Consider the following 25,676-nt stretch of genomic DNA (forward strand, 5'->3'; position numbering starts at 1 on the left):
TATTACAAAGAATGGCGGCAGCCTATACCGTGCAGTCTACATGGCTTAGGACTGTATTCAGTGGAAACACGCTACTAGTGGTCGCGATGCTCAGCATTGAGAAACGAGGAAGAAGAAACAGATATTATGTAGAATTGCTCACTGCCTAAAAGGAACGTTTCCCGTTTTCCGAGAATTCCCAGGACTGATCTTGAACGAGTCCTGAGAAAATGAAAACCATTCCTGGAACTGATGTTTGCATGCCCTAGTATCAAGCGACCATTTTACCTGATAGTGACCGGGGACATGAGCAGCACTGTAGTGACGTTGTCCAAAAACGTGGACACCACAGCGGTGATCCCACACAGCAGGTATATCAGCGGCCAGAGATTCCCTTTTGTCACCTGCAACCAAAGTATTCACTCAAAGTCTCATTTATAATAAGTGACGATGCAGTCCTTGGTGAAGGTCAGACTCAGCATTGGAGATTCGAGCATTGGCTTGGTCTGGACCTCCTCCCTGGAGTCTTGGTTGGCCATGCAAATTGACCGCTTGACACCCGCCCTGAGTACATACGAAGTTGGATCCACCCTTGGAGACTCCTTGAAGCATGAGTCCAACAGGAAGTTTTGTGAAAAGGCAGCAGTGGTGCTCATTTTAACCCCCGACGCAAAAACGACCTAAGTTTGACGTGTCTGTCTGTCTGTCTGTCTCTTTTCTGTTCGTCTGTTTGTCTGTCTCTTGTCTGTTTATCTGTGTGTGTGTCTATCTGTGGCATCGTAGCTTTCAAACGGATGAACTGAATTAGATTTCGATTTTCTTTTGTTTGAAAGCTGAATCAGTCTGGAGTGTTTTTAACCCCCGACGCAAAAACGAAGGGGTGTTATAAGTTTGACGTGTCTGTCTGTCCGTCTGTCTGTCTGTCTGTCTGTCTGTCTGTCTGTCTGTCTGTCTGTCTGTCTGTTTGTCTGTCTGTGTGTGTCTGTCTGTGGCATCGTAGCTCCCGAACGGATGAACCGATTTTGATTTAGTTTTTTTTGTCTGAAAGCTGAGTTAGTCGGGAGTGTTCTTAGCCATGTTTCATGAAAATCGGTCCACTATGTCACGGTCGGGGGTTTTTTCAAAATTTTAATTTTGTGGTTAGGTTATTAGCCTTGTCTGATAGGTCAACTATATCGGGGTTTTTTTTAAATTGTAGTTATTCTTGTAATGTGTCTTTGCCCAACATTTACTTACTTCGAAGGTAAAAACCGCGAGGAAGTCAAACACGCCGGTCTCAGCCATGATCGCTACCAGCAGCATCATACTGAACAGCAGCAGTAGCGTCTCGATATCCAGCCAGGACACTATCTCGGGGACGGCGGGCCGCTGTCCGACCATGGACAACACTGCTAGCGACATGGTCGACACGAGGACGGCCGCCATCGTGCGGTTTATTATCTGGAAGAGAACTGCGATATCAGAGTATGTAAATGCACAATCGCTTAAAACATAGTACATTACGATACAAGTGCGTAAAAAATTAAAACACGACCGACTTGTATCGTAATGTACTATATTCTACTCCCGAACTTTTATTCGTCATTTACAGGGTCGTGCATAGGTCTTTAAAACCCTACATAAAAGTTTATTCCCCAAAACCAGCGCCCGCCGGCTTCCCGCGCAGTAACGACAAAAATGAAAACGCATTGTTTGGCAGTGTAACCATGGCAACGCATTGTTATAACGTTACTGCGTGCGTGCGCGGTAAGCCGGCGGGGGATGGCTTTGGGCAGCTGGCTCGAGCGCCGGCAGTGCAAACCTTTGCGTCAAAATACAGAAAATAGTGTGAATTTCAGCTGGTTATAGCATGGGAACACGTTAGTTACACGAACTTGGCCGCCGCCATATAAAGTCTTGAAGAAATGGATTGACTAAAGAATTGACAGTTGGTACAAAACTACTAAACCAAAATACCTCAAAAATAATTAGCACATAAAGCCCCAGCAGCAGCACCAGCGCATATATGACCCCAGTGGTGTCATCTACCGGGTTCTCGGTGTAACTGTACGTGAACGCGACGGCGGCGCGCGCGTCGGTGCGCAAACGCAGCGCGCAGCGTGAGCAGTTGAGGCGGAGCGTACGCGAGCGCTCGTGGGTGCTGTTGTGGAGGGGAATGGACCAGGTTTCGAGGCCTGTGGATGTAACAATATTTCCGTTATTAGATGTCAATTCAAAGTGATTAAAATAAGGTAAATTACCTAATCATAAAATGTGCCGTTGTCTGGGTAAAGGGACGGGGGTTGTCGGTGGCGCTTACGTCCCGCCGTGTCACATTTGTATACGAACATCGCTCATAACGCTGTAAGTGCCATCGACAATACGGTCCCTTTACCCAGAATACGTCACAAATCTGGTTATCAAGTTTTACCAGTGTCAGTTGAGAATTGCGACCTCTAGAGTTGGACGTCCGGATGTACAAAAGCAAATTTCCCGAGTCAAGCAGTAGCTCTTTGAGTGTTTTCACATTATCCTATCCGATGTCGGATATAAGAAGGATCTAAAAGGCTATAAAAAAGCTAAGGATATAGGATAAAATATGGCGTCTTTAATATATAGGATATCGGTCCTACATCTGATATCGGATAATGTGAAAATCCTGTAAGTAAGTATTGTTTGAATCAGCTAGAAGTTTGCTGGTAAATTAATTTAAATTAGTAACCTATCCTAGTCATTAAAGCCTCCGCCACACATAAAGCGTTTTGATGCGCGCGGATTGCGAGCGCAACGCCAGCGTTCGTCCGGCGCACCGCTATCATTGCGCTCCGCTGACGCTCCGCTAACGCTCCGCCTACGCTCTCAAAACGCGCATGCGTGGCCGAGCTTTAAACGTTACCTCGGTGACATTGTTATTGACTACTTCCAGCCAAACTTCAAGTTTCTCGTAGTCCCGTAACGCGGAGGAGTTCAACCGCCTCTCATCATTCTTGGCCATGAAGGGGCCTGTCAGCTTCAGGAGAATCGACTCTGCTTTGTCTATTGGCAGTGAGAACTCTGGAAAAAGCGGATAGTGGGTAATTTAATCATTCCATGAAGCAGATGTATGATTCTGGAGTTTGAATCAAGTGGTTAATAACCTAACCACAAAATTAAAATTTTGAAAAAACCCCGTCCGCGATATAGGGGACCTATTTTCATGAAACATTGCTAAGAACACTCCCGACTAACTCAGCTTTCAGACAAAAAAAAATTAATCTGAATCGGTTCATCCGTTCGGGAGCTACGATGCCACAGACAGACATACACACAGACAGACAGACAAACAGACAGACAGACTGACAGACAGACAGAATTTTTAACAGGTTATTCAGGCACATAGTGTATATGGATGAAAATCTGAATTATTGTAGACAGTTAGCAAGTGAAAACCCAAAGAACAAATCTTACTTATTGGAATTTGGGGATAACGAACTGAGGACGCGTACATATCTCAGAATTCTCAGATTGAGATTCTCAGAGAGAAATTGGACGTAAACATATTTTCATAAGAATTTCACCACCCCTATTCCTCCCGTGGGTGTCGTCGAAGTCGACAGTGGGATATTGGTTCAATTGTGGTGTGAGCGATAGGCTATTATAGTGATGTGCAAGTTGCGGAAACTTTCCAAAAAAATTTTAATTTCTTGAAAAATTCACGAAACTTTCACGAAAAATAAAGGGAATTTAAATTTAAGAAATGGAAAGTTTCCATCTATACAATTGTCCATACAAAGTATGGAAAGTTTCCGAAATTTTCCTATGTGAAAATTTCAGAATTTTGGAAACTTTCCGTCGGCACATCAGTAGGCTATTAACAACCTGTCACTGCAATATCATATCATAGTTCCACGATTTCGTATTTTTTCAACCCCTGGGTGAGTAGCAGAACACACAAACGCTCACGAAACGAAACGCCGTAGAAATCTCTTTGGCTCTGTCGCGACAATACGCAAGAGCGATAGAGATAGATATATATATATAGCTACGAAAAAAATATTTTCTCAAACATGCAATGAAATATTGTCTTTACGTTCCTTAAAATTGGCTGGGTATATACCCACTTGGCCGGAAATCCTCATTTTCCCGGCCTCTGATGTAATGTACTATATCGTGATCGTTTCGTAAGCGTTTTTGCATTCGGCTACGCACACTGAATTGTTAAGAGTGGCACCGGAACTCGAGCAATTTCATGTGCTCTTTGTATCCCTTTTGGGAGGCCTGAGTTTATGTTTATATAACGAATTATTACCTTTAATTTCCCCAGGTACCACCGCAGTTATGCTGACGTTTTCCTTCTTCTCATTATACATCATGAAGCAAGCAGTAAAGAATACCCAGCATCCGAGAAGAATGGTCATCTTAATGTAGTGACGAGCCCGCGACATCTATCGACAAAATTTAAATTTTGTAAAAACCTCCGACATGGTGGGCCGATTTCATCAAACATGGCTAAGAACACTCCCGACTAACTCAGCTTTCAAACAAAAAAAAACTAAATCTAAATGGTTCATCCGTTCGGAAGCTACGATGTGACAGACAGACAAACACGTCAAACTTATAACACCCTGTCGTTTTTGCACCGGGGGTTAAAAATGTCTGTAAAATTTTTCGGGGAGGTGACGTAGCAACACAAAGAAACAATTACCGTATAACTTACACATCAAAAGAATTTTGGTAACGTACCTGTGATTGTCGTGAAACTGGAAGTCTGTGTTCCGAACTGAAAGAAAAAAAATCTGTTGTACTACGTATAGATTGCAAAGTGCTAATAATAGTACATTACATCAGAGGCCGGGAAAATGAGGATTTCCTGCCAAGTGGGTATATACGGCCGAGCCGGATAGGGATACGAGGCCGGGAATCCGTTTTCACGCCGAGGCATGTATAGTGCTTTTCTCAAACATACAATGAAATAAAAAAAAATGCAATAAAGGACAATATTTTATAAAAAAAAGTTACTTTGCAGGCCTAGGCCTAAAAAGTAATATGAAATCCCTTTACAGTCCTCTCGAGTTGTTGCGCCCATAAAACCGCCTTCAAAAATAAGCGCGTTACAAAACACGGAGAAACTAAAAAGCCAAAAATAATAAACCTTTCAATTCAGATTTCTTATCGTATTGCAATAAGCTAAACATCCAAATTATAAACAAATCAATTATTTTTGTAGTCGGTACCAGACCTGTTCGTCGCCTTGCTATTGCCTGTTTGCCCCACCCAACCATACACAAGCTGGTACCGACTCCAAAAATAATTGATTTGTTTATAATTTGGATGTTTAGCTTATTGCAATACGATAAGAAATCTGAATTGAAAGGTTTATTATTTTTGGCTTTTTAGTTTCTCCGTGTTTTGTAACGCGCTTATTTTTGAAGGCGGTTTTATTTTTTGTTAAAAAGTTTATTTATTTGTTGATTTTTAGTGGTTCCTAGTGATATTATATGTATCAGTCCAAATACATGTACAGTAGTGAAAGAATTATCCTTTAACTCCTAACCATTGAGGACTTGACCTTCCATCATCAGCTCAGTTGATTTTTAGTGGTTCCTAGTGATATTATATGTATCAGTCCGAATACATGTACAGTAGTGAAAGAATTATCCTTTAACTCCTAACCATTAAGGAGTTGACCTTCCATCATCAGCTCAGCCACAAAAAAATATTACCATCAGACGTAAATACTGGTGTACCTTTGAAAAATAGACTAAAAACATTACATGTGCCTATAACATTTGAAGAGTTCCCTCGATTTCTCCAGGATCCCATCATCAGACCCTGACTTGGTGCCAATGGGACCATCTCGGGGTTATACCGGTTCGATCAAAAAAAAATTTTGAAAGTCGGTCCACGATTCTCAGAGATATCGAGTAACATACATACAAAAAAAAAAAAAACATTTAGTCGAATTGAGAACCTCCTCCTTTTTTGAAGTCGGTTAAAAAAGCGATACTTCCCAGCCCATTTTAAGGAACGTAAAGACAATATTTCATTGCATGTTTGAGAAATAATGTTTTTCCGCCTTATTTACTAAGAGTCGTTGTCCCAAACCACATAATAAAGAGTACTATCGTACAGTATGGCCACTCCCGCTCCCCGCTAAAAGTGCTGCCCACCCCCTCTCGGTTACCTCACAGTCACCGCCTGTCAAAAACGCGAACAGTCGACCTGTCATATTTGACTCATACAAGCATAGCTTAAATTGTGTGCTAGGAACGCGCCTCTTTCATATAATTCATCGCCAGTGTCCGAGGTGTGCCCAAACCGTCCGTTTCCGGCGTTACTAAATTTTCGCATTTTTGTGTATGGGAATTTCCATATACTTCTTCTGCAAGACGTTGAATGTGCCTGTTAGCTTTAGTTTATACAACTGGCCTGAGCACACAGTTTTAAAGAGTACTATCGTACAGTACGGCCACTCCTGCTCCCCGCTGATAGTTCCGCCCACCCGCTCTCGGCTACCTCACAGATACCGCCTGTCAAAAACACGACCAGTCGACCTGTCATATCCCACTCATACAAGCATGGTACGCGTTCTCCTACACGAGCTTAGACTATGTGCGTAGGAACGCGCCTCTTTCATATATTTGATCGCCATTGTCCCAGGTTTGCCCTAAGTAAGACTTACATCGGTTTCCCTTCATGGTTGCCCAGTTTTTCCACAGCTTCGGCCTTCGTGCACCCGTCTATATACTGAATCTCATCGGTCTGTACTGGCAGCAGCGGCGCTGATTGTACGTTCGCCAGCCGCGTGGGTCTCGGGTTTTTTGATATCTCTGGGATTTTTCCTGGAAATAAAGGTGACAGTTTATAGTATTTTATGCAACAGGCGTTTAAAGGAGGTCAAAAAAGACGAGTGGCGTGGGTAACAATTTGAGGCGAAGCCGAAAATTGTTATTAAGACGCCACGAGTATTTTTTGACTCAGTTAAACACCGTTGCATACAATACTTTTTCTACGACCATGCACTTACTTTTAAATAGTTTTCTAGAATAACTTTCGTGAAAGCCGCACTGTTTCCTACAAGTATTTTGACTTGTCTTCTGCAATGTTTCTGCACTCACCCTGTCGCTCGCACTCCCCCGCGCCGCCGCCCGCCCCCGGCCGGCGCCCCGCGGCCCGCTATATCCCTTAACGGCTACCTAACAATGCTGTAAGAGCTATATCGTATGCGTGGGTACGCGGGGCGCCGGCCGGGGGCGGGCATCTTTTATGTAGGGTTTTAACGATCTATGCACGACACGGTAAATGACGAATAACAACACGGGAGTAGAAAAATGTATCTAAATGAACTTCTATCCATACTATATACTATTTATACTATAATATACTATATTAACACTTTCGCTATGTCGGGCACACCGCTCGTAAAGCGTGCCGATTACATGGGTTTCCCCGTATGTAGCGAAAATGTCGTAGTTTTCGTGTTAATATTATAATAGGGAAAGTGTGTCTGTTTGTTTGTCCGTCTTTCACGGCAAAACGGAGCGACGAATTGTCGTGATTTTTTAAGTGGAGGTTGTGGAGTTGAAGAGATGGAGAGTGGCATAGGCTACTTTTTGTCTCTTTCTAACGCGAGCGAAGCCGCGGGCAAAAGCTAGTAAAATATAAATTAATAACCAACGCAATATTCAAATAAAAACCCAAGTATTATATTATTTGATTCAAAATTTTAAGGACGTACCTAATGAGGCTCAAAGTATTTCCAAGATATCTACTACCATTTGTAATACATATGTTTGTAATAATACCTTATAAAGTTATAATACTTCGTAATGTCACTTTAAATGTATCTATGTCATTACGAATCATTTAAATACTGTAAGAACTATAATTTAAACAATCGCATGTTGTAATCACATCTAGGTACATAGTTACACGACCATAAATATCTGAACTCGACTCTAAAATCAAACATTTGTTCAAACGTTTTTAGGGTTCCGTAGTCAACTAGGAACCCTTATAGTGTCGCCATGTCTGTCTGTCCGGTCGTCCGCGGATAATCTCAGTAACCGTAAGCACTAGAAAGCTGAAATTTAGTACCAATATGTATATCATTCACGCCAACAAAGTGCGAAAATAAAAAATGGAAAAAAATGTTTTATTAGGGTACCCCCCCTACATGTAAAGTGGGGGCTGATATTTTTTTTCATTCCAACCCCAACGTGTGATATATTGTTGGATAGGTATTTAAAAATGAATAAGGGTTTACTAAGATCGTTTTTTGATAATATTTATATTTTCGGAAATAATCGCTCCTAAAGGAAAAAAAAAGTGCGTCCCCCCCTCTAACTTTTGAACCATATGTTTGAAAAATATGAAAAAAATCACAAAAGTAGAACTTTATAAAGAATTTCTAGGAAAATTGTTTTGAACTTGATAGGTTCAGTAGTTTTTGAGAAAAATACGGAAAACTACGAACCCTACACTGAGCGTGGCCCGACACGCTCTTGGCCGGTTATTGTTTGAAATGTAACTGAACGCGACTTTACGCTTTTTCAAAAATATTTGTTGACTATTTTCGGAAATAATTGTAGAAAAATTATCCCAGGCGCAGAATAAAATGTTTCACGCTACCAAAAATGATTTGTACAAACAAGTTCAAGTTATCGACAAACTGTGACATAACTGTGGCCTGTGTGGTGACGGGTTAAGAATTTCACCTCCCCCTTTCTTCCCGTGGGTGTCGTAGAAGGCGACTATGGGATATGGGTTAAATTGTGGTGTGGGCGAGAGGCTGGCAACCTGTCACTGCAATGCCACAGTTTCGTTTTCTTTTAACCCCTTATTTGCCAAGAGTGGCCCTGAAGCTTTAGTAGTTTCATGTGCTCTGCCTACCCCTTTATGGGATACAGGCGTGATTGTATGTATGTATGTATGTATGTGACATAAATGGTGTCATAAAGCAAAGGCACCGGCACCGTTAAGAGTCACATTATTTCCTAAAAATATTTTTATTTGATTTGCGAACGTAATGCCACCAGCAGGGTCAGCACATGATTGCCGCGAGAGTATGTCCCCGCGAGATAGACTACCCGTCCTTATGTCATTAATACAGTTAGAAGAAGACGTGGCATCTCTCGCGGCGACATGCCAATCATGTCACTACAGGCAGGCATTCTCTGCCAGTCACTATGGATTTGGTACTCCATGCTCTTTCCCAATAACCACAAAATTAAAATTTTGAAAAAACCGATAACGACATAGTAGACCGATTTTCATGAAACATGGCTAAGAACACACCCGACTAACTCAGCTTTCAGACAAAAAAAAACTAAATCTAGGTCGGTTTATCCGTTCGGGAGCTACGATGCAATAGACAGACACACACACAGAGACAGACAGACAGACAACAAACAGACAGACAGACAGATAACACCCCGTCGTTTTTGCATCGGGGGTTAAAAATGTTTGAATTTAAGTTACTCGAATGATTATGAGTATTATGACACGCAATTTCAGAATAACATTTTTAAATGAGACTGTTACTTCGATCTTATCTTGGGTCATCATTATCAGCTCTTTATCGCCCTCTGCTGAGCATAGGCCTTGTCGAGAAGCTCCAGAATAGCTGAAGGATCTTAGGATCGTAGGGGGTAATTGCACAAAAGATCCCAATGGGTCAAAGTGTATCCGTAAGGGCCCCACAGATATAAGATATTTATGATCCCACTTCTGATGTTAGAGGCTCCGAAGGGAGCCTCATTAAAGAAATATACCTAAAATATTTAAAGGAATGCAGTGCAGTTGACTGCGATACCACATCTCGGACACTGGCGATCATTTATATGAAAGAGGCGCGTTCCTAGCACACATTCTAAAGTCGTGTAGGTGAACGCGTACCATGCTTGTATGAGTGAGATATGACAGGTTGACTGTTCGATTTTTTGACAGGCGGTAACTGTGAGGTAACCGAGAGGGGGTGGGCGGCGCTTTCAGCGGAGAGCTGAAGTGGCCATACTGTACGATAGTACTCTTTATTATACTGTGGCGATACTTTCCAATTCAAATCTGACTGACGGTTCCTCTCAGGATGCCAACTCAACACGGCTGTCATTAATGTCATCTTAACCAGCCAGGAACTAATCCATTTAACAGCTGTTCGGGTCATATAAATAAAAGACGCTGTATCGCAGTCAAACACACTCAAATATAGACCATTTCCATACTTGACATTCTATCATCCGCAGCCGTCATGCTGCGACAGATATTATAGGCCTTGTATGACGGTGGCGATGTTCGTATGACCCTTAACTACAAGCATACACCATACATTTATAAATGTATAGTAATAATTAGGTATGACCATTTTTGGGACATCCTTCACCTCTGTTTGGTAGACTGCTGAAAAAATTGTGTGCTTATTTGCATGACTAAGCTTGCGCAAACAATAGCGTTTAACGTTGACAGATTGACCGAGATGGCTTGTAATAGAAGTCCAATGTTGAACAGTAGGTAGGCATAATAACCTAATCACAAAATTAAAATTTTGAAAAAACCCCCGACATGGTGGACCGATTTTCATGAAACATGGCTAAGAACACTCCCGACTAACTCAGCTTTCAACAAAAATAACTAAATCTAAATCGGTTCATCCGTTTGGGAGCTACGATGCCACAGTCAGATACACACACAAACAGACAGATACGTCAAACTTAAATATAACACCCCGTCGTTTTTGCGTTGGGGGTTAAAAACCAGCTGCTTATTTTTAAACCCCGACGCAAACACGACGGGGGACGGACGGACGGACGGACGGACGGACAGACAGACATTATAAGGGTTCCTAGTTGACTACGGAACCCTAATGCCACAGTCAGTACGTTGACGTGTCTGTCTGTCTGTCTGTCTGTCTGTCTGTCTGTCTGTCTGTCTGTCTGTCTGTCTGTGTTAAGTATCGGGACGGGGTGAGTGAAACGATTGCTGCTCGGATACGCACTGACGTTTATTCGCGATGACACCTTATTTTAACCTATACTAGTACATGCATACGTAACAGTCTGTCTGTCTGTCTGTCTGTCTGTCTGTCTGTCTGTCTGTCTGTCTGTCTGTCTGTCTGTCTGTCTGTGTGTGTGTCTGTCTGTGGCATCGTAGCTCCTGAACGGATGAACCGATTTCGATTTAGTTTTTTTATTTGAAAGCTGTGTCAGTCGGGAGTGTTCTTAGCCATGTTTCATGAAAATCGGTCCACTAGGTCGCGGTCGGGGGTTTTTTCAAAATTTTAATTTTGTGGTTATTAACCCTCGACGCCAAAACGACGGGGTGTTGAGTTTGACGTGTCTGTCTGTCTGTTTGTGTGTGTGTCTGACTGTGGCATCGTAGCTCCCGAACGGATGAACCGATTTAGATTTAGTTTTTTTTATTTGAATGCTGAATTAGTCGGGAGTGTTCTTAGCCATGTTTCATGAAAATCGGTCCACTATGTCGGGGTCGGGGTTTTTTTCAAAATTTTAATTTTTTGTCAATGTAGCTACAATCGAGCTACATATACAGGGTGCCCTAAAACTATGGGACGTGAAGGGAAAGTACCTTACATATTGTAGATAGAAATAGGATATACACATCATTTGTCATATATGCAGTTTGTAATAATAAGCCAACTTTTTACGTTAAGTAAATATCGCTAACGATAAATCAATAGTTATTTGTTTTACAAGGGGGCAAAGTTGTTGTTTAACCGCACGTGCCAATATTGATACCCGAGCAAGCGAAAGATTCCAATATTGAGTTCAAAAAGTGGAATCATGAGCGTTGCGAGGGTTTCAAGCCACGAAGGTTAAACAAACTTTGCCACCGAGTGAAACACAACATTTTTCACCACACCAACACTATGAAAATATGAACTGTAAAACATCAAAATAAATAAAATATTTCAATTTAGTTAACGTTTAGGATTCAAAATCATCATTTATACGTGAATTACAACACCCAGCTTTAGACATCAAGTTAAAATTTGTATGAAATTAATTTGCACTCTTGTGGATAAAATGCAATTTTGCTATCTGTTTTCAAATAGCAAAGAAAGCCTTTATCAGTTGGTGTGGTGAAAATAAAATTATTTGAAAAGTCACAATGATAGCAATAGTTTGGTTTATTCGAAAATTCAATAATGATATTGAGGGCGCCACTGGACGATATACTGAGTCTTAAGTAGGTATTTATTATGTAATTTTTTCTACTTCCGTGTTGTTATTCGTCATTTACCGTGTCGTGCATAGATCGATAAAACCCTACATAAAAGATGCCCGCCCCCGGCCGGCGCCCCGCGCACCCACGCATACGATATAGCTCTTACAGCATTGTTAGGTAGCCGTTAAGGGATATAGCGGGCCGCGGGGCGCCGGCCGGGGGCGGGCGGCGGCGCGGGGGAGTGCGAGCGACAGGGTCAGTGCAGAAACATTGCAGAGGACAAGTCAAAATACTTGTAGGAAACAGTGCGAATTTCACGAAAGTTATTCTAGAAAACTATTCAAAAGTATGTGCATGGTCGTAGAAAAAGTATTGTATGCAACGGTGTTTAACTGAGTCAAAAAATACTCGTGGCGTCTTAATAACAATTTTCGGCTTCGCCTCAAATTGTTACCCACGCCACTCGTCTTTTTTGACCTCCTTTAAACGCCTGTTGCATAAAATACTATATGTATTTTGATGTCCACAAACAACACGTATGTTGCTGTTATCAAAATGTGTCACAATGCGGTCACAATATTTTACAGCTGAATGAAACAAATACTTAATAATAACCACAAAATTAAAATTTTGAAAAAAAAACCCCGACCGCGACATAGTAGACCGATTTTCATGAAACATGGCTAAGAACAATCCCGACTAACTCAGCTTTCAGACAAAAAAAACTAAATCTAAATCGGTTCATCCGTTCGGGAGCTACGATGCCACAGACAGACACACAGACAGACGGACAGACAGACAAACAGACACGTCAAACTTATAACACCCCTTCGTTTTTGCGTCGGGGGTTAAGAATTAAAATTAAAAACTTACCGTGTTCTTTTTCATACAGCTTCTTAAACGGGGCTAGCGAAGGGTCATTTTTCACCTCATCAGGCAACTCAAGCCAAATAGGCAGAATATCGGCAGTCAGCTCTCCGCAGGACACCAAGGAATACTGGCTCCTATTGCCCTCGATTTTAGGCTGCTTGTTGGATAAGCCTACCCATTCTTTTGTGCTTTGCCACCAATCCATTTTGAAGAAAGCTAGGGACGACTTCTGAAATTTTGAAAATTAAATATTTAAGTGGATATTTTTTTAGCCTCTCTTCAAAGTTAAAAGTTAGTTTATTAAAAATCAAATTACTCGACAGAACTAAAAGTTCTTAAATTATCATTTCTAAGCGTCGAAATCTTGATAGGTACAGATCTACAGGTTGATACAGATGGACCTCAACCCAATTGTAAATTATAAAGGATCTGCACCACAGACCAACCCCTATAGACATCCATTACAAGACGACTCGCGGTCGCCAGCCTTCCTAGTATTTGCACTGATATAAGCGCGGGCGCTCGCCGTGCCCGATCAGTATCGACCAAGTAACAGACCCGAAAGCAGCGCGTGTTTTTCGCACTAAAAAATTGGAAAAGGGTATTTTGATGCCTTAAAGATGTCCACCTGTAGTGTGAAATGGTGTGGAAAGGTAACAAGAAGCTCAAATTTAAAAAACAGACGGCATTACATTCCACAAATAAGTCATATTTATAATTTATTCAGAGCCGGCATAGGTCAACTTACATTGGCCACTTACGCGTCAGTAGAGGGACAGTCATACTTCTGTCCCTTTTCATCTGGCGCGACTGCCCGCCGTCCTTGAAACGGCCAATCACAGCGCGCTTAACACATTCCCCGCCCGCTCCTCGCACCCCAAACACTGGTGACTCGTATCGCGAACAAAATATACAAGATTTCTACTCTATAGGAGGTTCTCTGTGATCTGCACGCAAACTGCAACATACAAGCTGGAAAACTAAATCTAAATCGATTCATACGTTCGGGACCTACGATGCCACAGACAGACACACACACACACAGACATCTTAAACACCCCATCGTTTTTGCATCGGGGGTTAAAAAGAGAGCTATGTAATCTCGCTTTGTATCGTAGTGTAGGTACAGCACAGCGGATGTCATTCTAAATTTAGAACAGAGCCCAACTGGGGAAGTACCGTCACCTTTCAGAATGAACATGTTTGATAGGGTCTGCAACGCGCTTGTAACACCTCTAGAATTGCAGGTTTACCATGCAGGGCTATATGCCTGTCTGTCTCCGATGGTCTAAAAAGGTCGTCTGTTTCGACCCTAGGTTGTAAATGATTGCAATATATATTATGTATAATTAATTACTTAATTAGTTCACATTGAATAGATCATCTTCGACCTTGAATCCACAAGAACAGACATCAATATGTGACGTTTCAATTCAAAGGTACCACATTATCGCTAACCTTAAGGACGTATTTTGCTCGCATCTTTAAATAAATTACCTGACAGAGCGCCTTAATGCTTAACTTTTCTAGGCGCCTGTCAAAAACTATATTGTATCTATCTAATATCATAATAATTAATTAATGTTAATAATTAATAATTACGATTAATAATTAATTTAGTTGAAAAGATATGAAGCTGATCTGCTCCTAAGCAAAGAGGTAAAGCGACCATGTGGTACCTATTGATAGAAAACGACACACATGTTGGAATAATCGGTCATCTTGATCATAGAGGAATAAGTAAGGGAAGAGTTGTAACTCCATACATCAGTAAATGCGAGTTATTTGTAGTGACATCTATCGTCATTCACTCGTCAATCACGCGCCAACTAGCGTAAATTATCAGTACTGCTACTTGTCAATAGATGTCACGACGAACAAAAAGTCTATTGCTTAACAATTTTTAGCTAATATTACAATAGTATTAATCAGTACTTTGCTTTCAATGACTTCACCTTATAATATAAGGTATAAACTGTTTTAATATTACATTTTTGGCAGACGCAACACTGTCGGCACCTAGTGTCGAGTAGCAGTACTAATAATTTACGCTAGTTGGCGCGTGATTGACGAGTGAATGACGATAGATGTCACTACAAATAACTCGCATTTACTGATGTATGGAGTTACAACTCTTCCCTTACTTATTCCTCTATGTCTTGATCCACATGGCAATGATTCCGGACGATTGACTGATCATCATTTAGATATCGAGTTATCAACATGCGAAAGATATCAAGAGATCGATATATTATAAAGACTGCATACCAACAAGGTATGTATTAAAGACACGACAACACGAATAAAATAAATCATTTATTAACAAATAGATAAATAAATAAATAAATATTATAGGACATTCTTACACAGATTGACTGAGGCCCACGGTAAGCTCACGAAGGCTTGTGTTGTGGGTACTCAGACAACGATATATATAATATATAAATACTTATATACATAGAAAACATCCATGACTCAAGAACAAGTATCTGTGCTCATCACACAAATAAATGCCCTTACCGGGATTCGAACCCGGGACCACGGCGCAGCAGGCAGTTACAAACACACAATACATAGGTATCACGCAACAAGACAGGGACTATGTCAGGTAGAGGAAGGATTGGGTAGGGTTGCGCATAGAATAATAACTCTAAAACATCAAACTAAATGAAACATCAATTTATAAAATATTTATGATTCAAAATCATCATTTATACCTACCTAAGTAAATTCCACCAGCCAGCTTAAGACATTAAGTTAAAATTTGTATGAAATTACTTTGCAGTCTTGTGGATAAAATTCAATTTTGGTATCCGTTTTCGAAAAATCAAGGGAGCCTTTACCAGTATCGGTGTGGTGTAATAGTACATTACATCAGAGGCCGGGAAAATGAGGATTTCCGGCCAAGTGGGTATATACGGCCGAGCGAGCGTGCGAGCGAGGCCGGATAGGGATACGAGGCCGGGAATCCGTTTTCACGCCGAGGCATGTATAGTGCTTTTCTCAAACATACAATGAAATAAAAAAAAATACTCTAAAGGACAATATTTTATAAAAAAAAGTTACTTTGCAGGCCTAGGCCTAAAAAATAATATGAAATTCCTTTACAGTCCTCTCGAGTTGTTGCGCCCAAAAAGCGATACTTCCCAGCCCATTTTAAGGAACGTAAAGACAATATTTCATTGCATGTTTGAGAAATAGTACATTACGATACAAGTGCGTAAAAAAGGAAGTTCGAAACGAGTGGCGATAAATTAAAACACGACCGAAGGGAGTGTTTTAAATCGACACGAGTTACGAATTTCCTTTTCGCACGTGTATTGTACGACGTTTTTTCAGTACAGATGAGCCTCCGAAGTTTCGACCTGGCATATAATGAACCACTTCTCGTACTAGTGCGTAAAAAAAACTCCATCTGTACTGAAATAGTTATTTGTTTTACAAGGGGGCAAAAGTTGTTGTGTAACCGCACGTGCCAATATTGATACCCGAGCAAGCGAAAGAGTCCAATATTCCAAAAAGTGGAATCTTTCGGCGTTGCGAGGGTTTCTAGGCACGAAGGTTAAACAAACTTTGCCGCCGAGTGAAACACAACATTTTTCACCACACCAAACGTACAAAATACTGACTATAAAACATCAAAACAAATGAAATCCATGAGTTTATTCAATATTTATGATTTAACATCATCATTTATCGATAAAATCTACCAGCTAGCTCAAGAACTCGTTAAAATTTGTATGAAATTACTTTGCACTCTTGTGAATAAAATGCAATTTTGCTATCTGTTTTCGAATATCAAAGGAGAGCCTTATGCGGTTGGAGTGGTGAAAATTTAATTCCACTGAATGACTAGCATTCTATCGCGGATTAGCAAAGTAATCTTTTTGATCTTGATTATTATCATTTATATGTCTGTACCATTTATATGTAGGTACGTAATAATACGTAATGTTACGGGAAGTTGTTTCAAGGAGAAATTTGCATGTTTCAGTCTGATTTCATGCAAAATTCATATGCTCTCTACTCCATATCAGTAAATAGAAGTTTAAGGATAACCGGGATATGTGCATCTGGCGGGGTAAATGCGTCTTTTGAAGATATTTTGTAAACGGAATATATTAGAACTATGATAGCCGTATAAATTTAAAGTTTCATGACCACACTTCGAATGTACATACATACATACATATAATCACGGCAGTATCCCATAAAGGGGTAGGCAGAGCACATGAACTACTCAAGTTTCAGTGCCACTCTTGGCAATAAGGGGTTGAAAGAAATCCAAATTGTGAGATTGCAGTGACAGTAAAGTTGCCAGCCTCTCGCTTACGCCACAATTTAACCCATATCCCACAGTCTAGTCCTACGACACCCACGGGAAGAAAAGAAAGTGGTGAAATTCTTTGAATGTAGTGGGTTGCAATAGTACTAAAATGTTCCCTTTAGTAGATATCTTCAAAAGACGCATTTATTCCACCAGACGCAAACATCCCCGTCGACATGACAAGACACAACACTACACAAGACACAAACAAACCTAACCACAAAATTCAAATTTAAAAAAAAAAACCACGACGTAGTGGACCGATTTTCATAAAACATGGCTAAGAACACACTCCCGACTAATTCAGCTTTCAAACAAAAAAAAATCAAAACCGTTTCTTCCATTCGGGAGCTACGATGCCACAGACAGACACACACACAGACAGACACACAGACAGACACACAGACAGACAGACCGATAGACAAACACGTCAAACTTATAACACCCCGTCGTTTTTGCGTCGGTGATTAATAAACTATACATTTCTAAGAACAGAGGAAATATCCACAAAAAATCTACGTCGCAAGTTCTCTGCCATTTGAAACCTGAATCTGAAATGTAATAGTTTGCACGTGTATGCACATTATAGTTTATACCATAGAAAAATAAGTAAGGGAAGAGGTTGTAAGTCCGTACATCAGTAAATGCGGGTTATTTATAGTGAAAGCTAGCGACAATCACGTTAAATGGCGTAAGTTATCAGTACTGCTACTTATCAATAGATGTCGCGACAAACGAAGAGTAATGCTCACCAATTTTTAACCCCCGACGCAAAAAACGGAGGGTGTTATAAGTTTGACGTGTCTGTCTGTCTGTCCGTCCATCTGTCTGTCTGTCTGTCTGTCTGTCTGTCTGTCTGTCTGTCTGTCTGTCTGTTTGTCAGTCTGTGTGTGTCTGTCTGTGGCATCGTAGCTCCCGAACGGATGAACCGATTTGGATTTAGTTTTTTTTTGTCTGAAAGCTGAGTTAGTCGGGAGTGTTTTTAGCCATGTTTCATGAAAATCGGTCCACTATGTCGGGATCGGGGGTTTTTTCAAAGTTGTAATTTTTTAAGCTAATATTACAATATATTAATCAGTATTCTGTTTTCAATTCCTTCTGCTTATAATATAAGTTGTAAACTGTTCTAATATTATATTTTTGGCAGACGAGACACTGTTGACACCTAGTATCGAGTAGTGGTACTGATAATTTACGCTATTTGACGCGTGATTGTCGCTAGATGTCACTACAAATAGCTCGCATTGATGTACAGATGTATTGCGAAAAGGGTTTCCTTCGGAAACGTTCGTATTTGTCATGCTAGTTCAGTCAATGTCAGTACATCTTGTACTGACACTGACTGAAATAGCATGACACGTTCGTACATTTCCGTAACAATTCGAAGGCAAATCTTTTCGCACTACATTTGTATGGAGTTACAACTCTTCCGTTATTTATTCTTCTATGTCAAAGTGGATCGAATATTAAAGAGAGTTACTGTCAAAGTAAAATGTGTAATCACAGTGCATAGACTGCCATCTCTCGACACAGGCTTAAAACTTTTGAAACTCAGTTTTGACAAATTGGCCCATTCTTAGCTTGATATGTTTAAAAGTGACAAATATTAATATTAGCGCCATCTAGCTGATCTAGCCGAGCGTACCCCAAAGGTGTGTCGCCATCTAGCTCACCGTACCTTTTTAGGGTTCCGTAGTCAACTAGGAACCCTTATAGTTTCGCCATGTCTGTCTGTCCGTCCGTCCGTCCGTCCGTCCGTCCGTCCGTCCGTCCGTCCGTCCGTCCGTCCGTCCGTCCGTCCGTCCGTCCGTCCGTCCGTCCGTCCGTCCGTCCGTCCGTCCGTCCGTCCGTCCGCGGATAATCTCAGTAACCGTAAGCACTAGAAAGCTGAAATTTGGTACCAATATGTATATCAATAACGCCAACAAAGTGCAAAAATAAAAAATAGAAAAAAATGTTTTATTAGGGTACCCCCCCTACATGTAAAGTGGGGGCTGATATTTTTTTTCATTCCAACCCCAACGTGTGATATATTGTTGGATAGGTATTTAAAAATGAATAAGGGTTTACTAAGATCGTTTTTTGATAATATTAATATTTTCGAAAATAATCGCTCCTAAAGGAAAAAAAAAGTGCGTCCCCCCCCCTCTAACTTTTGAACCATACGTTTAAAAAATATGAAAAAAATCACAAAAGTAGAACTTTATAAAAACTTTCTAGGAAAATTGTTTTGAACTTGATAGGTTCAGTAGTTTTTGAGAAAAATACGGAAAACTACGGAACCCTACACTGAGCGTGGCCCGACACGCTCTTGGCCGGTTTTTCTGTATGGGTTTGGGGTACGTTTTTTTCTTAGACTTTATCTGTCTATACAAAGTTATATAGGTCTTTGTTCTATGTTAATACCTATAACACGTGGTAATCTAAGATGTAAACAACAACAACAACGACGATTGAATACGGGACTGACAAACCCTACACAAATAAGCGTACCCCTGCAATGTATAGGCATTTAAAACTAGATGGCGCTGTTTCACAACCTGGAAGTGGCCAACATCATATTCTGTCCAAATATTTTTGCGTGTTTTTATTTTACGCAAAAACGAAGGGGGTTATTTCCATCATATCAAGATTCCTCTTTCGGAATCACCAGAGCATTTCTGTCATTCGGAATTACCCTAATGCACCTTAACTACCATGTACCTACCTTTTGTACCATGTTTTAGCATTTGCTAAAACATATCTGATTCTGAAGTTCAATATTTTATTTGTCAGATTAAGTATAGTACGTATGTATATAGTTTTCCACACAAAAGGGACGTTGTACTTCAAAGTGCAAGAAGGTCGTCCGTTCCAAAAGAAACCCTGTTCAAAAGGTATAAGGACTAAGGACTCCTCCCAGAAGGAAAGCCACAAAATACTCAAGCACAAAGAAATTATTCAACTCGTGACCATTTTAAAAATAGATTTTGCTTTAATAACACGATATCTTTGATCTTCGTTAATCAAGCTTTATGATACTTAGTGACCATTAAAACATCAAACAAAAATCTTATCATTGACACGTTCCCTAAATTTTGAAATTGTAAAAGTAAAAGAATTAAGTACACAATTATCAACAAACAATAATTACATCTGTAAAATTATAGCAGCAATAAACATACATTATTACTGTAATACATTACTCACATTTTATCTCTATAATTAACACACCACATACCAATGTCTAAACTTGAGTTTTATTTCTTTTATAATCCCGTATAATCACTTCTATTGCACGTATAATCAGCTGGCATTCGAAATTCGAATGATTTGAATTTTAAATATAGAACGCGCTAGCGGCGTGTGCGAGTGCGAGGCGCTAAGTATGTTTGGATACTAACTATGTTGTCAGCGGCAACTGACATTGAAATGTGGATTTTTATCATTAAACAACGTTCGGATTTGCGTTGCAAAAATTTGTGATGCCAATTTGTTACATACCGTGTAGATAAGACATAATATATCTGTTCGTATGTAAATTTTTTAGAGTTAGGTACTTTTACTATATAAAACAAAATAAATATATCTGGGTTCGGGAACTAGAAGCTGCTACGTTTTACTTTAAACTGTTTTCTGTACAATTAAAAGCTGTGAAACAACGTCAAACATTTCTAGACATAGTACTTAACGCGTCTTTCTACTTATAATGTTCCGATTAAGATCTATATTAAATTGTTTTTTCGGGAATGTCTTCAAAATACCTATTTAAACTACGCTGAATTTATTCAAACAGGACTTTTCGAGAAAACCTTGTAGGTAGATTGATGAGGTCTGAGAAAAGGTTAAAAAACTGTTTTTAAACTCAGTCCTTTATTATATGACAAAGAAAATGGAAAAAAAAAATCTAATTATATACACGCCGTATATTTACACAAAGTATCCGAACGTTTGCAATCATGAGCCAAATCCGTTTCATTTGAGGTCACGCAGTGCGAAATAACTCCGTCCTTGTTTCACTTACGGACATTATAGCGTTATATATTATCGTCTGTCTCACTCATACAAACAAGTTTGCAGTTAGCGAATTTGTAGCGGAACGAAAACTGTTAAAAAACCGGCCAAGAGCGTGTCGGGCCACGCTCAGTGTAGGGTTCCGTAGTTTTCCATATTTTTCTCAAAAACTACTGAACCTATCAAGTTCAAAACAATTTTCCTAGAAAGTCTTTATAAAGTTATACATTTGTGATTTTTTTCATATTTTTTAAACATATGGTTCAAAAGTTAGAGGGGGGGGACGCACTTTTTTTTTCCTTTAGGAGCGATTATTTCCAAAAATATTAATAGTATCAAAAAACGATAACGGTTACTGAGATTATCCGCGGACGGACGGACGGACGGACGGACGGACGGACGGACGGACGGACGGACGGACGGACGGACGGACGGACGGACAGACAAACGTGGCGAAACTATAAGGGTTCCTAGTTGACTACGGAACCCTAAAAATGTAGATAAAAATTATATGTTTAACAATGTTGGATTGACTCGGGCCTTAAATCGCTAAACATGTAAGGTGAGATTTTTGAAAAAAAAAAAAAAAAAAAAAAACAATGAGAATTCAAACATTGTTTCAAAAGTAACAATCAAAAAATATTTTACCCCGGTGCAAACACAACCGTTTTTAACCCCCGACGCAAAAACGACTGGATGTTAAAAGTTTGACGTGTCTGTCTGTCTGTTTGTCTGTCTGTCTGTCTGTGTGTGTGTCTGTCTGTGGCATCGTAGATCGTAGCTCCCGAACGGATGAACCGATTTAGATTTAGTTTTTTTGTCTGAAAGCTGAGTTAGTCGGGAATGTTCTTAGCCATGTTTCATGAAAATCGGTCTACTACGTCACGGTCTGGGGTTTTTCAAAACTTTAAATTTATTAGGTTATATAGTTATTTGTTTAACAAGGGTCAAAGTTGTTGTTTAACCGCACGTGACAATATTAATACTCGTACAAGCGAAAGATTCAAATATTAAAGCTTGAGCAGAATATTGTAGCTTGAGCCACATCTTCCGATTATACATATAATAGGATTCTGAAGATTAAATAACAAAACGGAAAATTATTGCAATAATAATTTATTTAATATCTTAATATAATTACGTCATTTGTGATTTACGTCATAATTTTAAATAACAATTTATGCATTACGCTATTTATTACATAACTAGGAAGGGACAATACTTTCAATCACATAATTATAAAATACTCTTACTTATAATCTATTCTTACATAAGAGTGTGTATTATAAGTCCAACACACAACTGGAGTTTACACTTTAAAAATTATGTTTATTATTTTGTAATTTAGAATTATTTATGACAGAATTTCTAATTTAGTATTTTAATAAAACATTAGATTTCTTAAAAAAATTGCTATTTTGTAATATCATATAATTAAAATAACCTTTTTCGTCGGAGCATAGTAATAAAAAAAATCTTAAGTGGTAAACTCCAATAATTTAATTATTGCTAATAAACTATTTAATATTTATTAATGTGATCATAATAATATGATATAGTACTTAGTATTTATATGAAATAAATAACAAATGATAATTTTGCTCATCTCAACTTTAAAATCTGTCCATGGCGACCTGTAATAGGTTATTACCAATAAATGATGATGTATATGTCTATCTAGGTACATACATATATGTAATAAATGGAATGTTGACAACCAACAATGAATAGTTAATAGTGGTTTTTATTTCAAAATATACATATACATATCTTTATTTTAAATACTTAATTACTAGGTTCATAATATAACAAATTACCAAGAGGTAAATTTATCATAAATATGTTGCAATATAATATCGTAACATGTATTTATGATTTATTGCTTTAAAAAAATCTGCGAATAATATTTATTATATAATTTAGTTCTTAATAACATAATACTACTAATTTTAATGTTTATGATTTATTGCTTTAAAAATCTGTGAATAATATTGATTTTATAATTTAGTTCTTAATAACATAATACTACTAATTTTTAACCCTCGACGCAAAAACGACGGGGTGTTATAAGTTTGACGTGTCTGTCTGTCTGTCTGTCCGTCTGTCTGTCTGTCTGTCTGTCTGTTTGTCTGTGTGTGTGTCTGTCTGTGGCATCGTAGCTCCCGAACGGATAAACCGATTTCGATTTAGTTTTTAGGGTTCCGTACCAAAAAGGTACAAACAGGAACCCTTATGGTGCGACTCTGTCCGTCTGTCTGTCCGTCTGTCACATTCCTAAATATCTCGAGAACTACTAATGCTATCAACTTGAAATTTGGAATAGTTATGAACATTGTAAACCTCTACAAATAGAAAGTATATTTTTTTTAATTTATGAATTTTAATTGTAGAAAATGGCCAAAATGAAAGGGGGCAAACTGTAAATTTCAAGTTACTAGGTCAAGTGGGATATCGTTAGAAAGAGCACAAATTGAACGTAAATAAACTATTTTTTATAATTTTTTTGTTGTGGAAAAAAAAATAATTTTGAAGGAAAATGTAAAAAAAAAATACCGTTCCCCCCCCTTATCTCCGAAGTTTACCAACTAAAAATTATGAAAATTAAGGAAACATTGATTTTATGCTAAATATTACAGGAAAAATATAATCGTGTTTGTATCTTGAAAACTTTTTTTTTAATTCACAAAAAACTTTTCATATTTTTGCTTTCAAGTTACCCACCCTTGCGAATGTATATCGTCCTTCAAATTAATACGAGATGTTACGTAAACCGTCTTCTTTCCAATAAAGTAAAAACTGTTTAAATCGGTTAACATTATAAAGAATTATCCCTGAAAAACCAACATAGTATACAGGTCGCGCAAATTAGTTAGCGAATTCACCAAGAGATGGCGCTATACACAATAATGCTCATTAGTACCTATACTTTTGTCTTCTAGTCAAGTCATTAGAGTTATATGAAAACATGAGATTATTTTAACTAGGTAGTTTGAAAGAAAGTTTGTACGGGACCCTCGGTGGGCGAGTCCGACTCGCACTTGGCCGGTTTTTAGGGTTCCGTAGCCAAAATGGCAAAAACGGAACCCTTATAGTTTCGTCATGTCCGTCTGTCCGTCTGTCCGTCTGTCCGTCTGTCCGTCTGTCACAGCCGATTTACTCGGAAACTATAAGTACTACAGTGATGAAATTTGATGGGAATATGTGTTGTATGAACCGCTACAAAATTATGACACTAAATAGTAAAAAAAAGAATTGGGGGTGGGGCCCCCATACATGTAACTGAGGGATGAAAATTTTTTTTTCGATGTACATACCCGTGTGGGGTATCAATGGAAAGGTCTTTTAAAATGATATAAAGTTTTCTAAAAAACATTTTTCTTAAAGTGAACGGTTTTTGAGATATCAGCTCTCAAAGTCGTAAAAAGTATGTCCCCCCCCCCTCTATTTTTATAACTACGGGGTATAAAATTCTAAAAAAAATAGAGGTGATGCATGCTAATTAACTCTTTCAACGATTTTTGGTTTGATCAAAGTATCTCTTATAGTTTTTGAGATAGGTTGATTTAACTGTAATTTTGGCAGGTGTATAAATTGACATAATAAGTTTATTATATTTGCTGCTACGGAACCCTTTGTGCGCGAGCCCGACTCGCACTTGGCCGGTTTTTTTTTATTTGAAAGCTGTGTTAGTCGGGAGTGTTCTTAGCATGTTTCATGAAAATCGGTCCACTATGTCGCGGTCGGGGGTTTTTCAAAATTTTAATTTTGTGGTTAGGTTATAATGTTAATAATTTCTAAAGGACGGAACATACGACACTAGACTAAATGTGAAAACAACTACCTCATAAAAATAACGAACTTTGTGATCTTAATGTTTCATTATATATTTATTAATTAATAAAACCTAAAATTTTAAAGTATTATTATGTATAATAATGAAAAGTACCTTCAGTTGGCGTACCACTCGCTTCGTATTTTAAATATCGTATAAAAAAATAAGATTAAGTACCTCAACGTAATGTTACCACATAAGCTAAAGTTAGACGGTATCAAATATCAAAATTTTGCGAAAAACAATCACGTACCAACCTTTTGGAAATATTACATATCTCGTATGGGATTCTAATGACCGATTTCCACAATAAAACAAAAAAAAATAAACTACTAAAAAAATTCTCGTACTTTTTGTAATTTTTTCGCCTCTGCCACATTTGTATGCTTAAAGGATATTTTCTCTGAATTACAACAAAGACACATATATTATTGATAAAAAAAAATTATAACTAAGAACGTGTTAAAGGTACAAATGATGTAAGGTGGGTAAAATTGATCACACTTCATATATTCTGAAATAAAACTTCCTAAA

The 25,676-nt window shown here is 38.8% G+C and overlaps 2 protein-coding genes across 2 annotated transcripts in view; both read right to left on the reverse strand.

The window, feature by feature from the left end:
- Positions 1-4,307, reverse strand: part of LOC125240201 (P protein-like) — a 24,141-nt gene extending 19,834 nt beyond the window's left edge. The window contains 6 exon segments of the mRNA XM_048148025.1: positions 268-383; positions 1,216-1,419; positions 1,936-2,153; positions 2,390-2,414; positions 2,855-3,012; positions 4,247-4,307. Coding sequence (XP_048003982.1) covers positions 268-383; positions 1,216-1,419; positions 1,936-2,153; positions 2,390-2,414; positions 2,855-3,012; positions 4,247-4,307 — 782 coding nt within the window.
- Positions 2,878-20,661, reverse strand: LOC125240297. The gene is made up of 6 exons (XM_048148167.1): positions 20,507-20,661; positions 12,994-13,219; positions 6,620-6,779; positions 4,681-4,733; positions 4,247-4,382; positions 2,878-3,012 (listed from the first exon to the last, which is right to left on the reverse strand). Exons 2-5 carry the CDS (start codon positions 13,193-13,195, stop codon positions 4,357-4,359), a joined length of 441 nt encoding a protein of 146 aa, XP_048004124.1. The 5' UTR covers positions 13,196-13,219; positions 20,507-20,661; the 3' UTR covers positions 2,878-3,012; positions 4,247-4,356.
- Positions 20,662-25,676: the final 5,015 nt, after the last annotated feature.

The sequence above is a fragment of the Leguminivora glycinivorella genome, chromosome 27 (assembly GCF_023078275.1).
Source record: "Leguminivora glycinivorella isolate SPB_JAAS2020 chromosome 27, LegGlyc_1.1, whole genome shotgun sequence".
In the NCBI taxonomy this organism is placed as follows: Eukaryota; Metazoa; Arthropoda; class Insecta; order Lepidoptera; family Tortricidae; genus Leguminivora; species Leguminivora glycinivorella.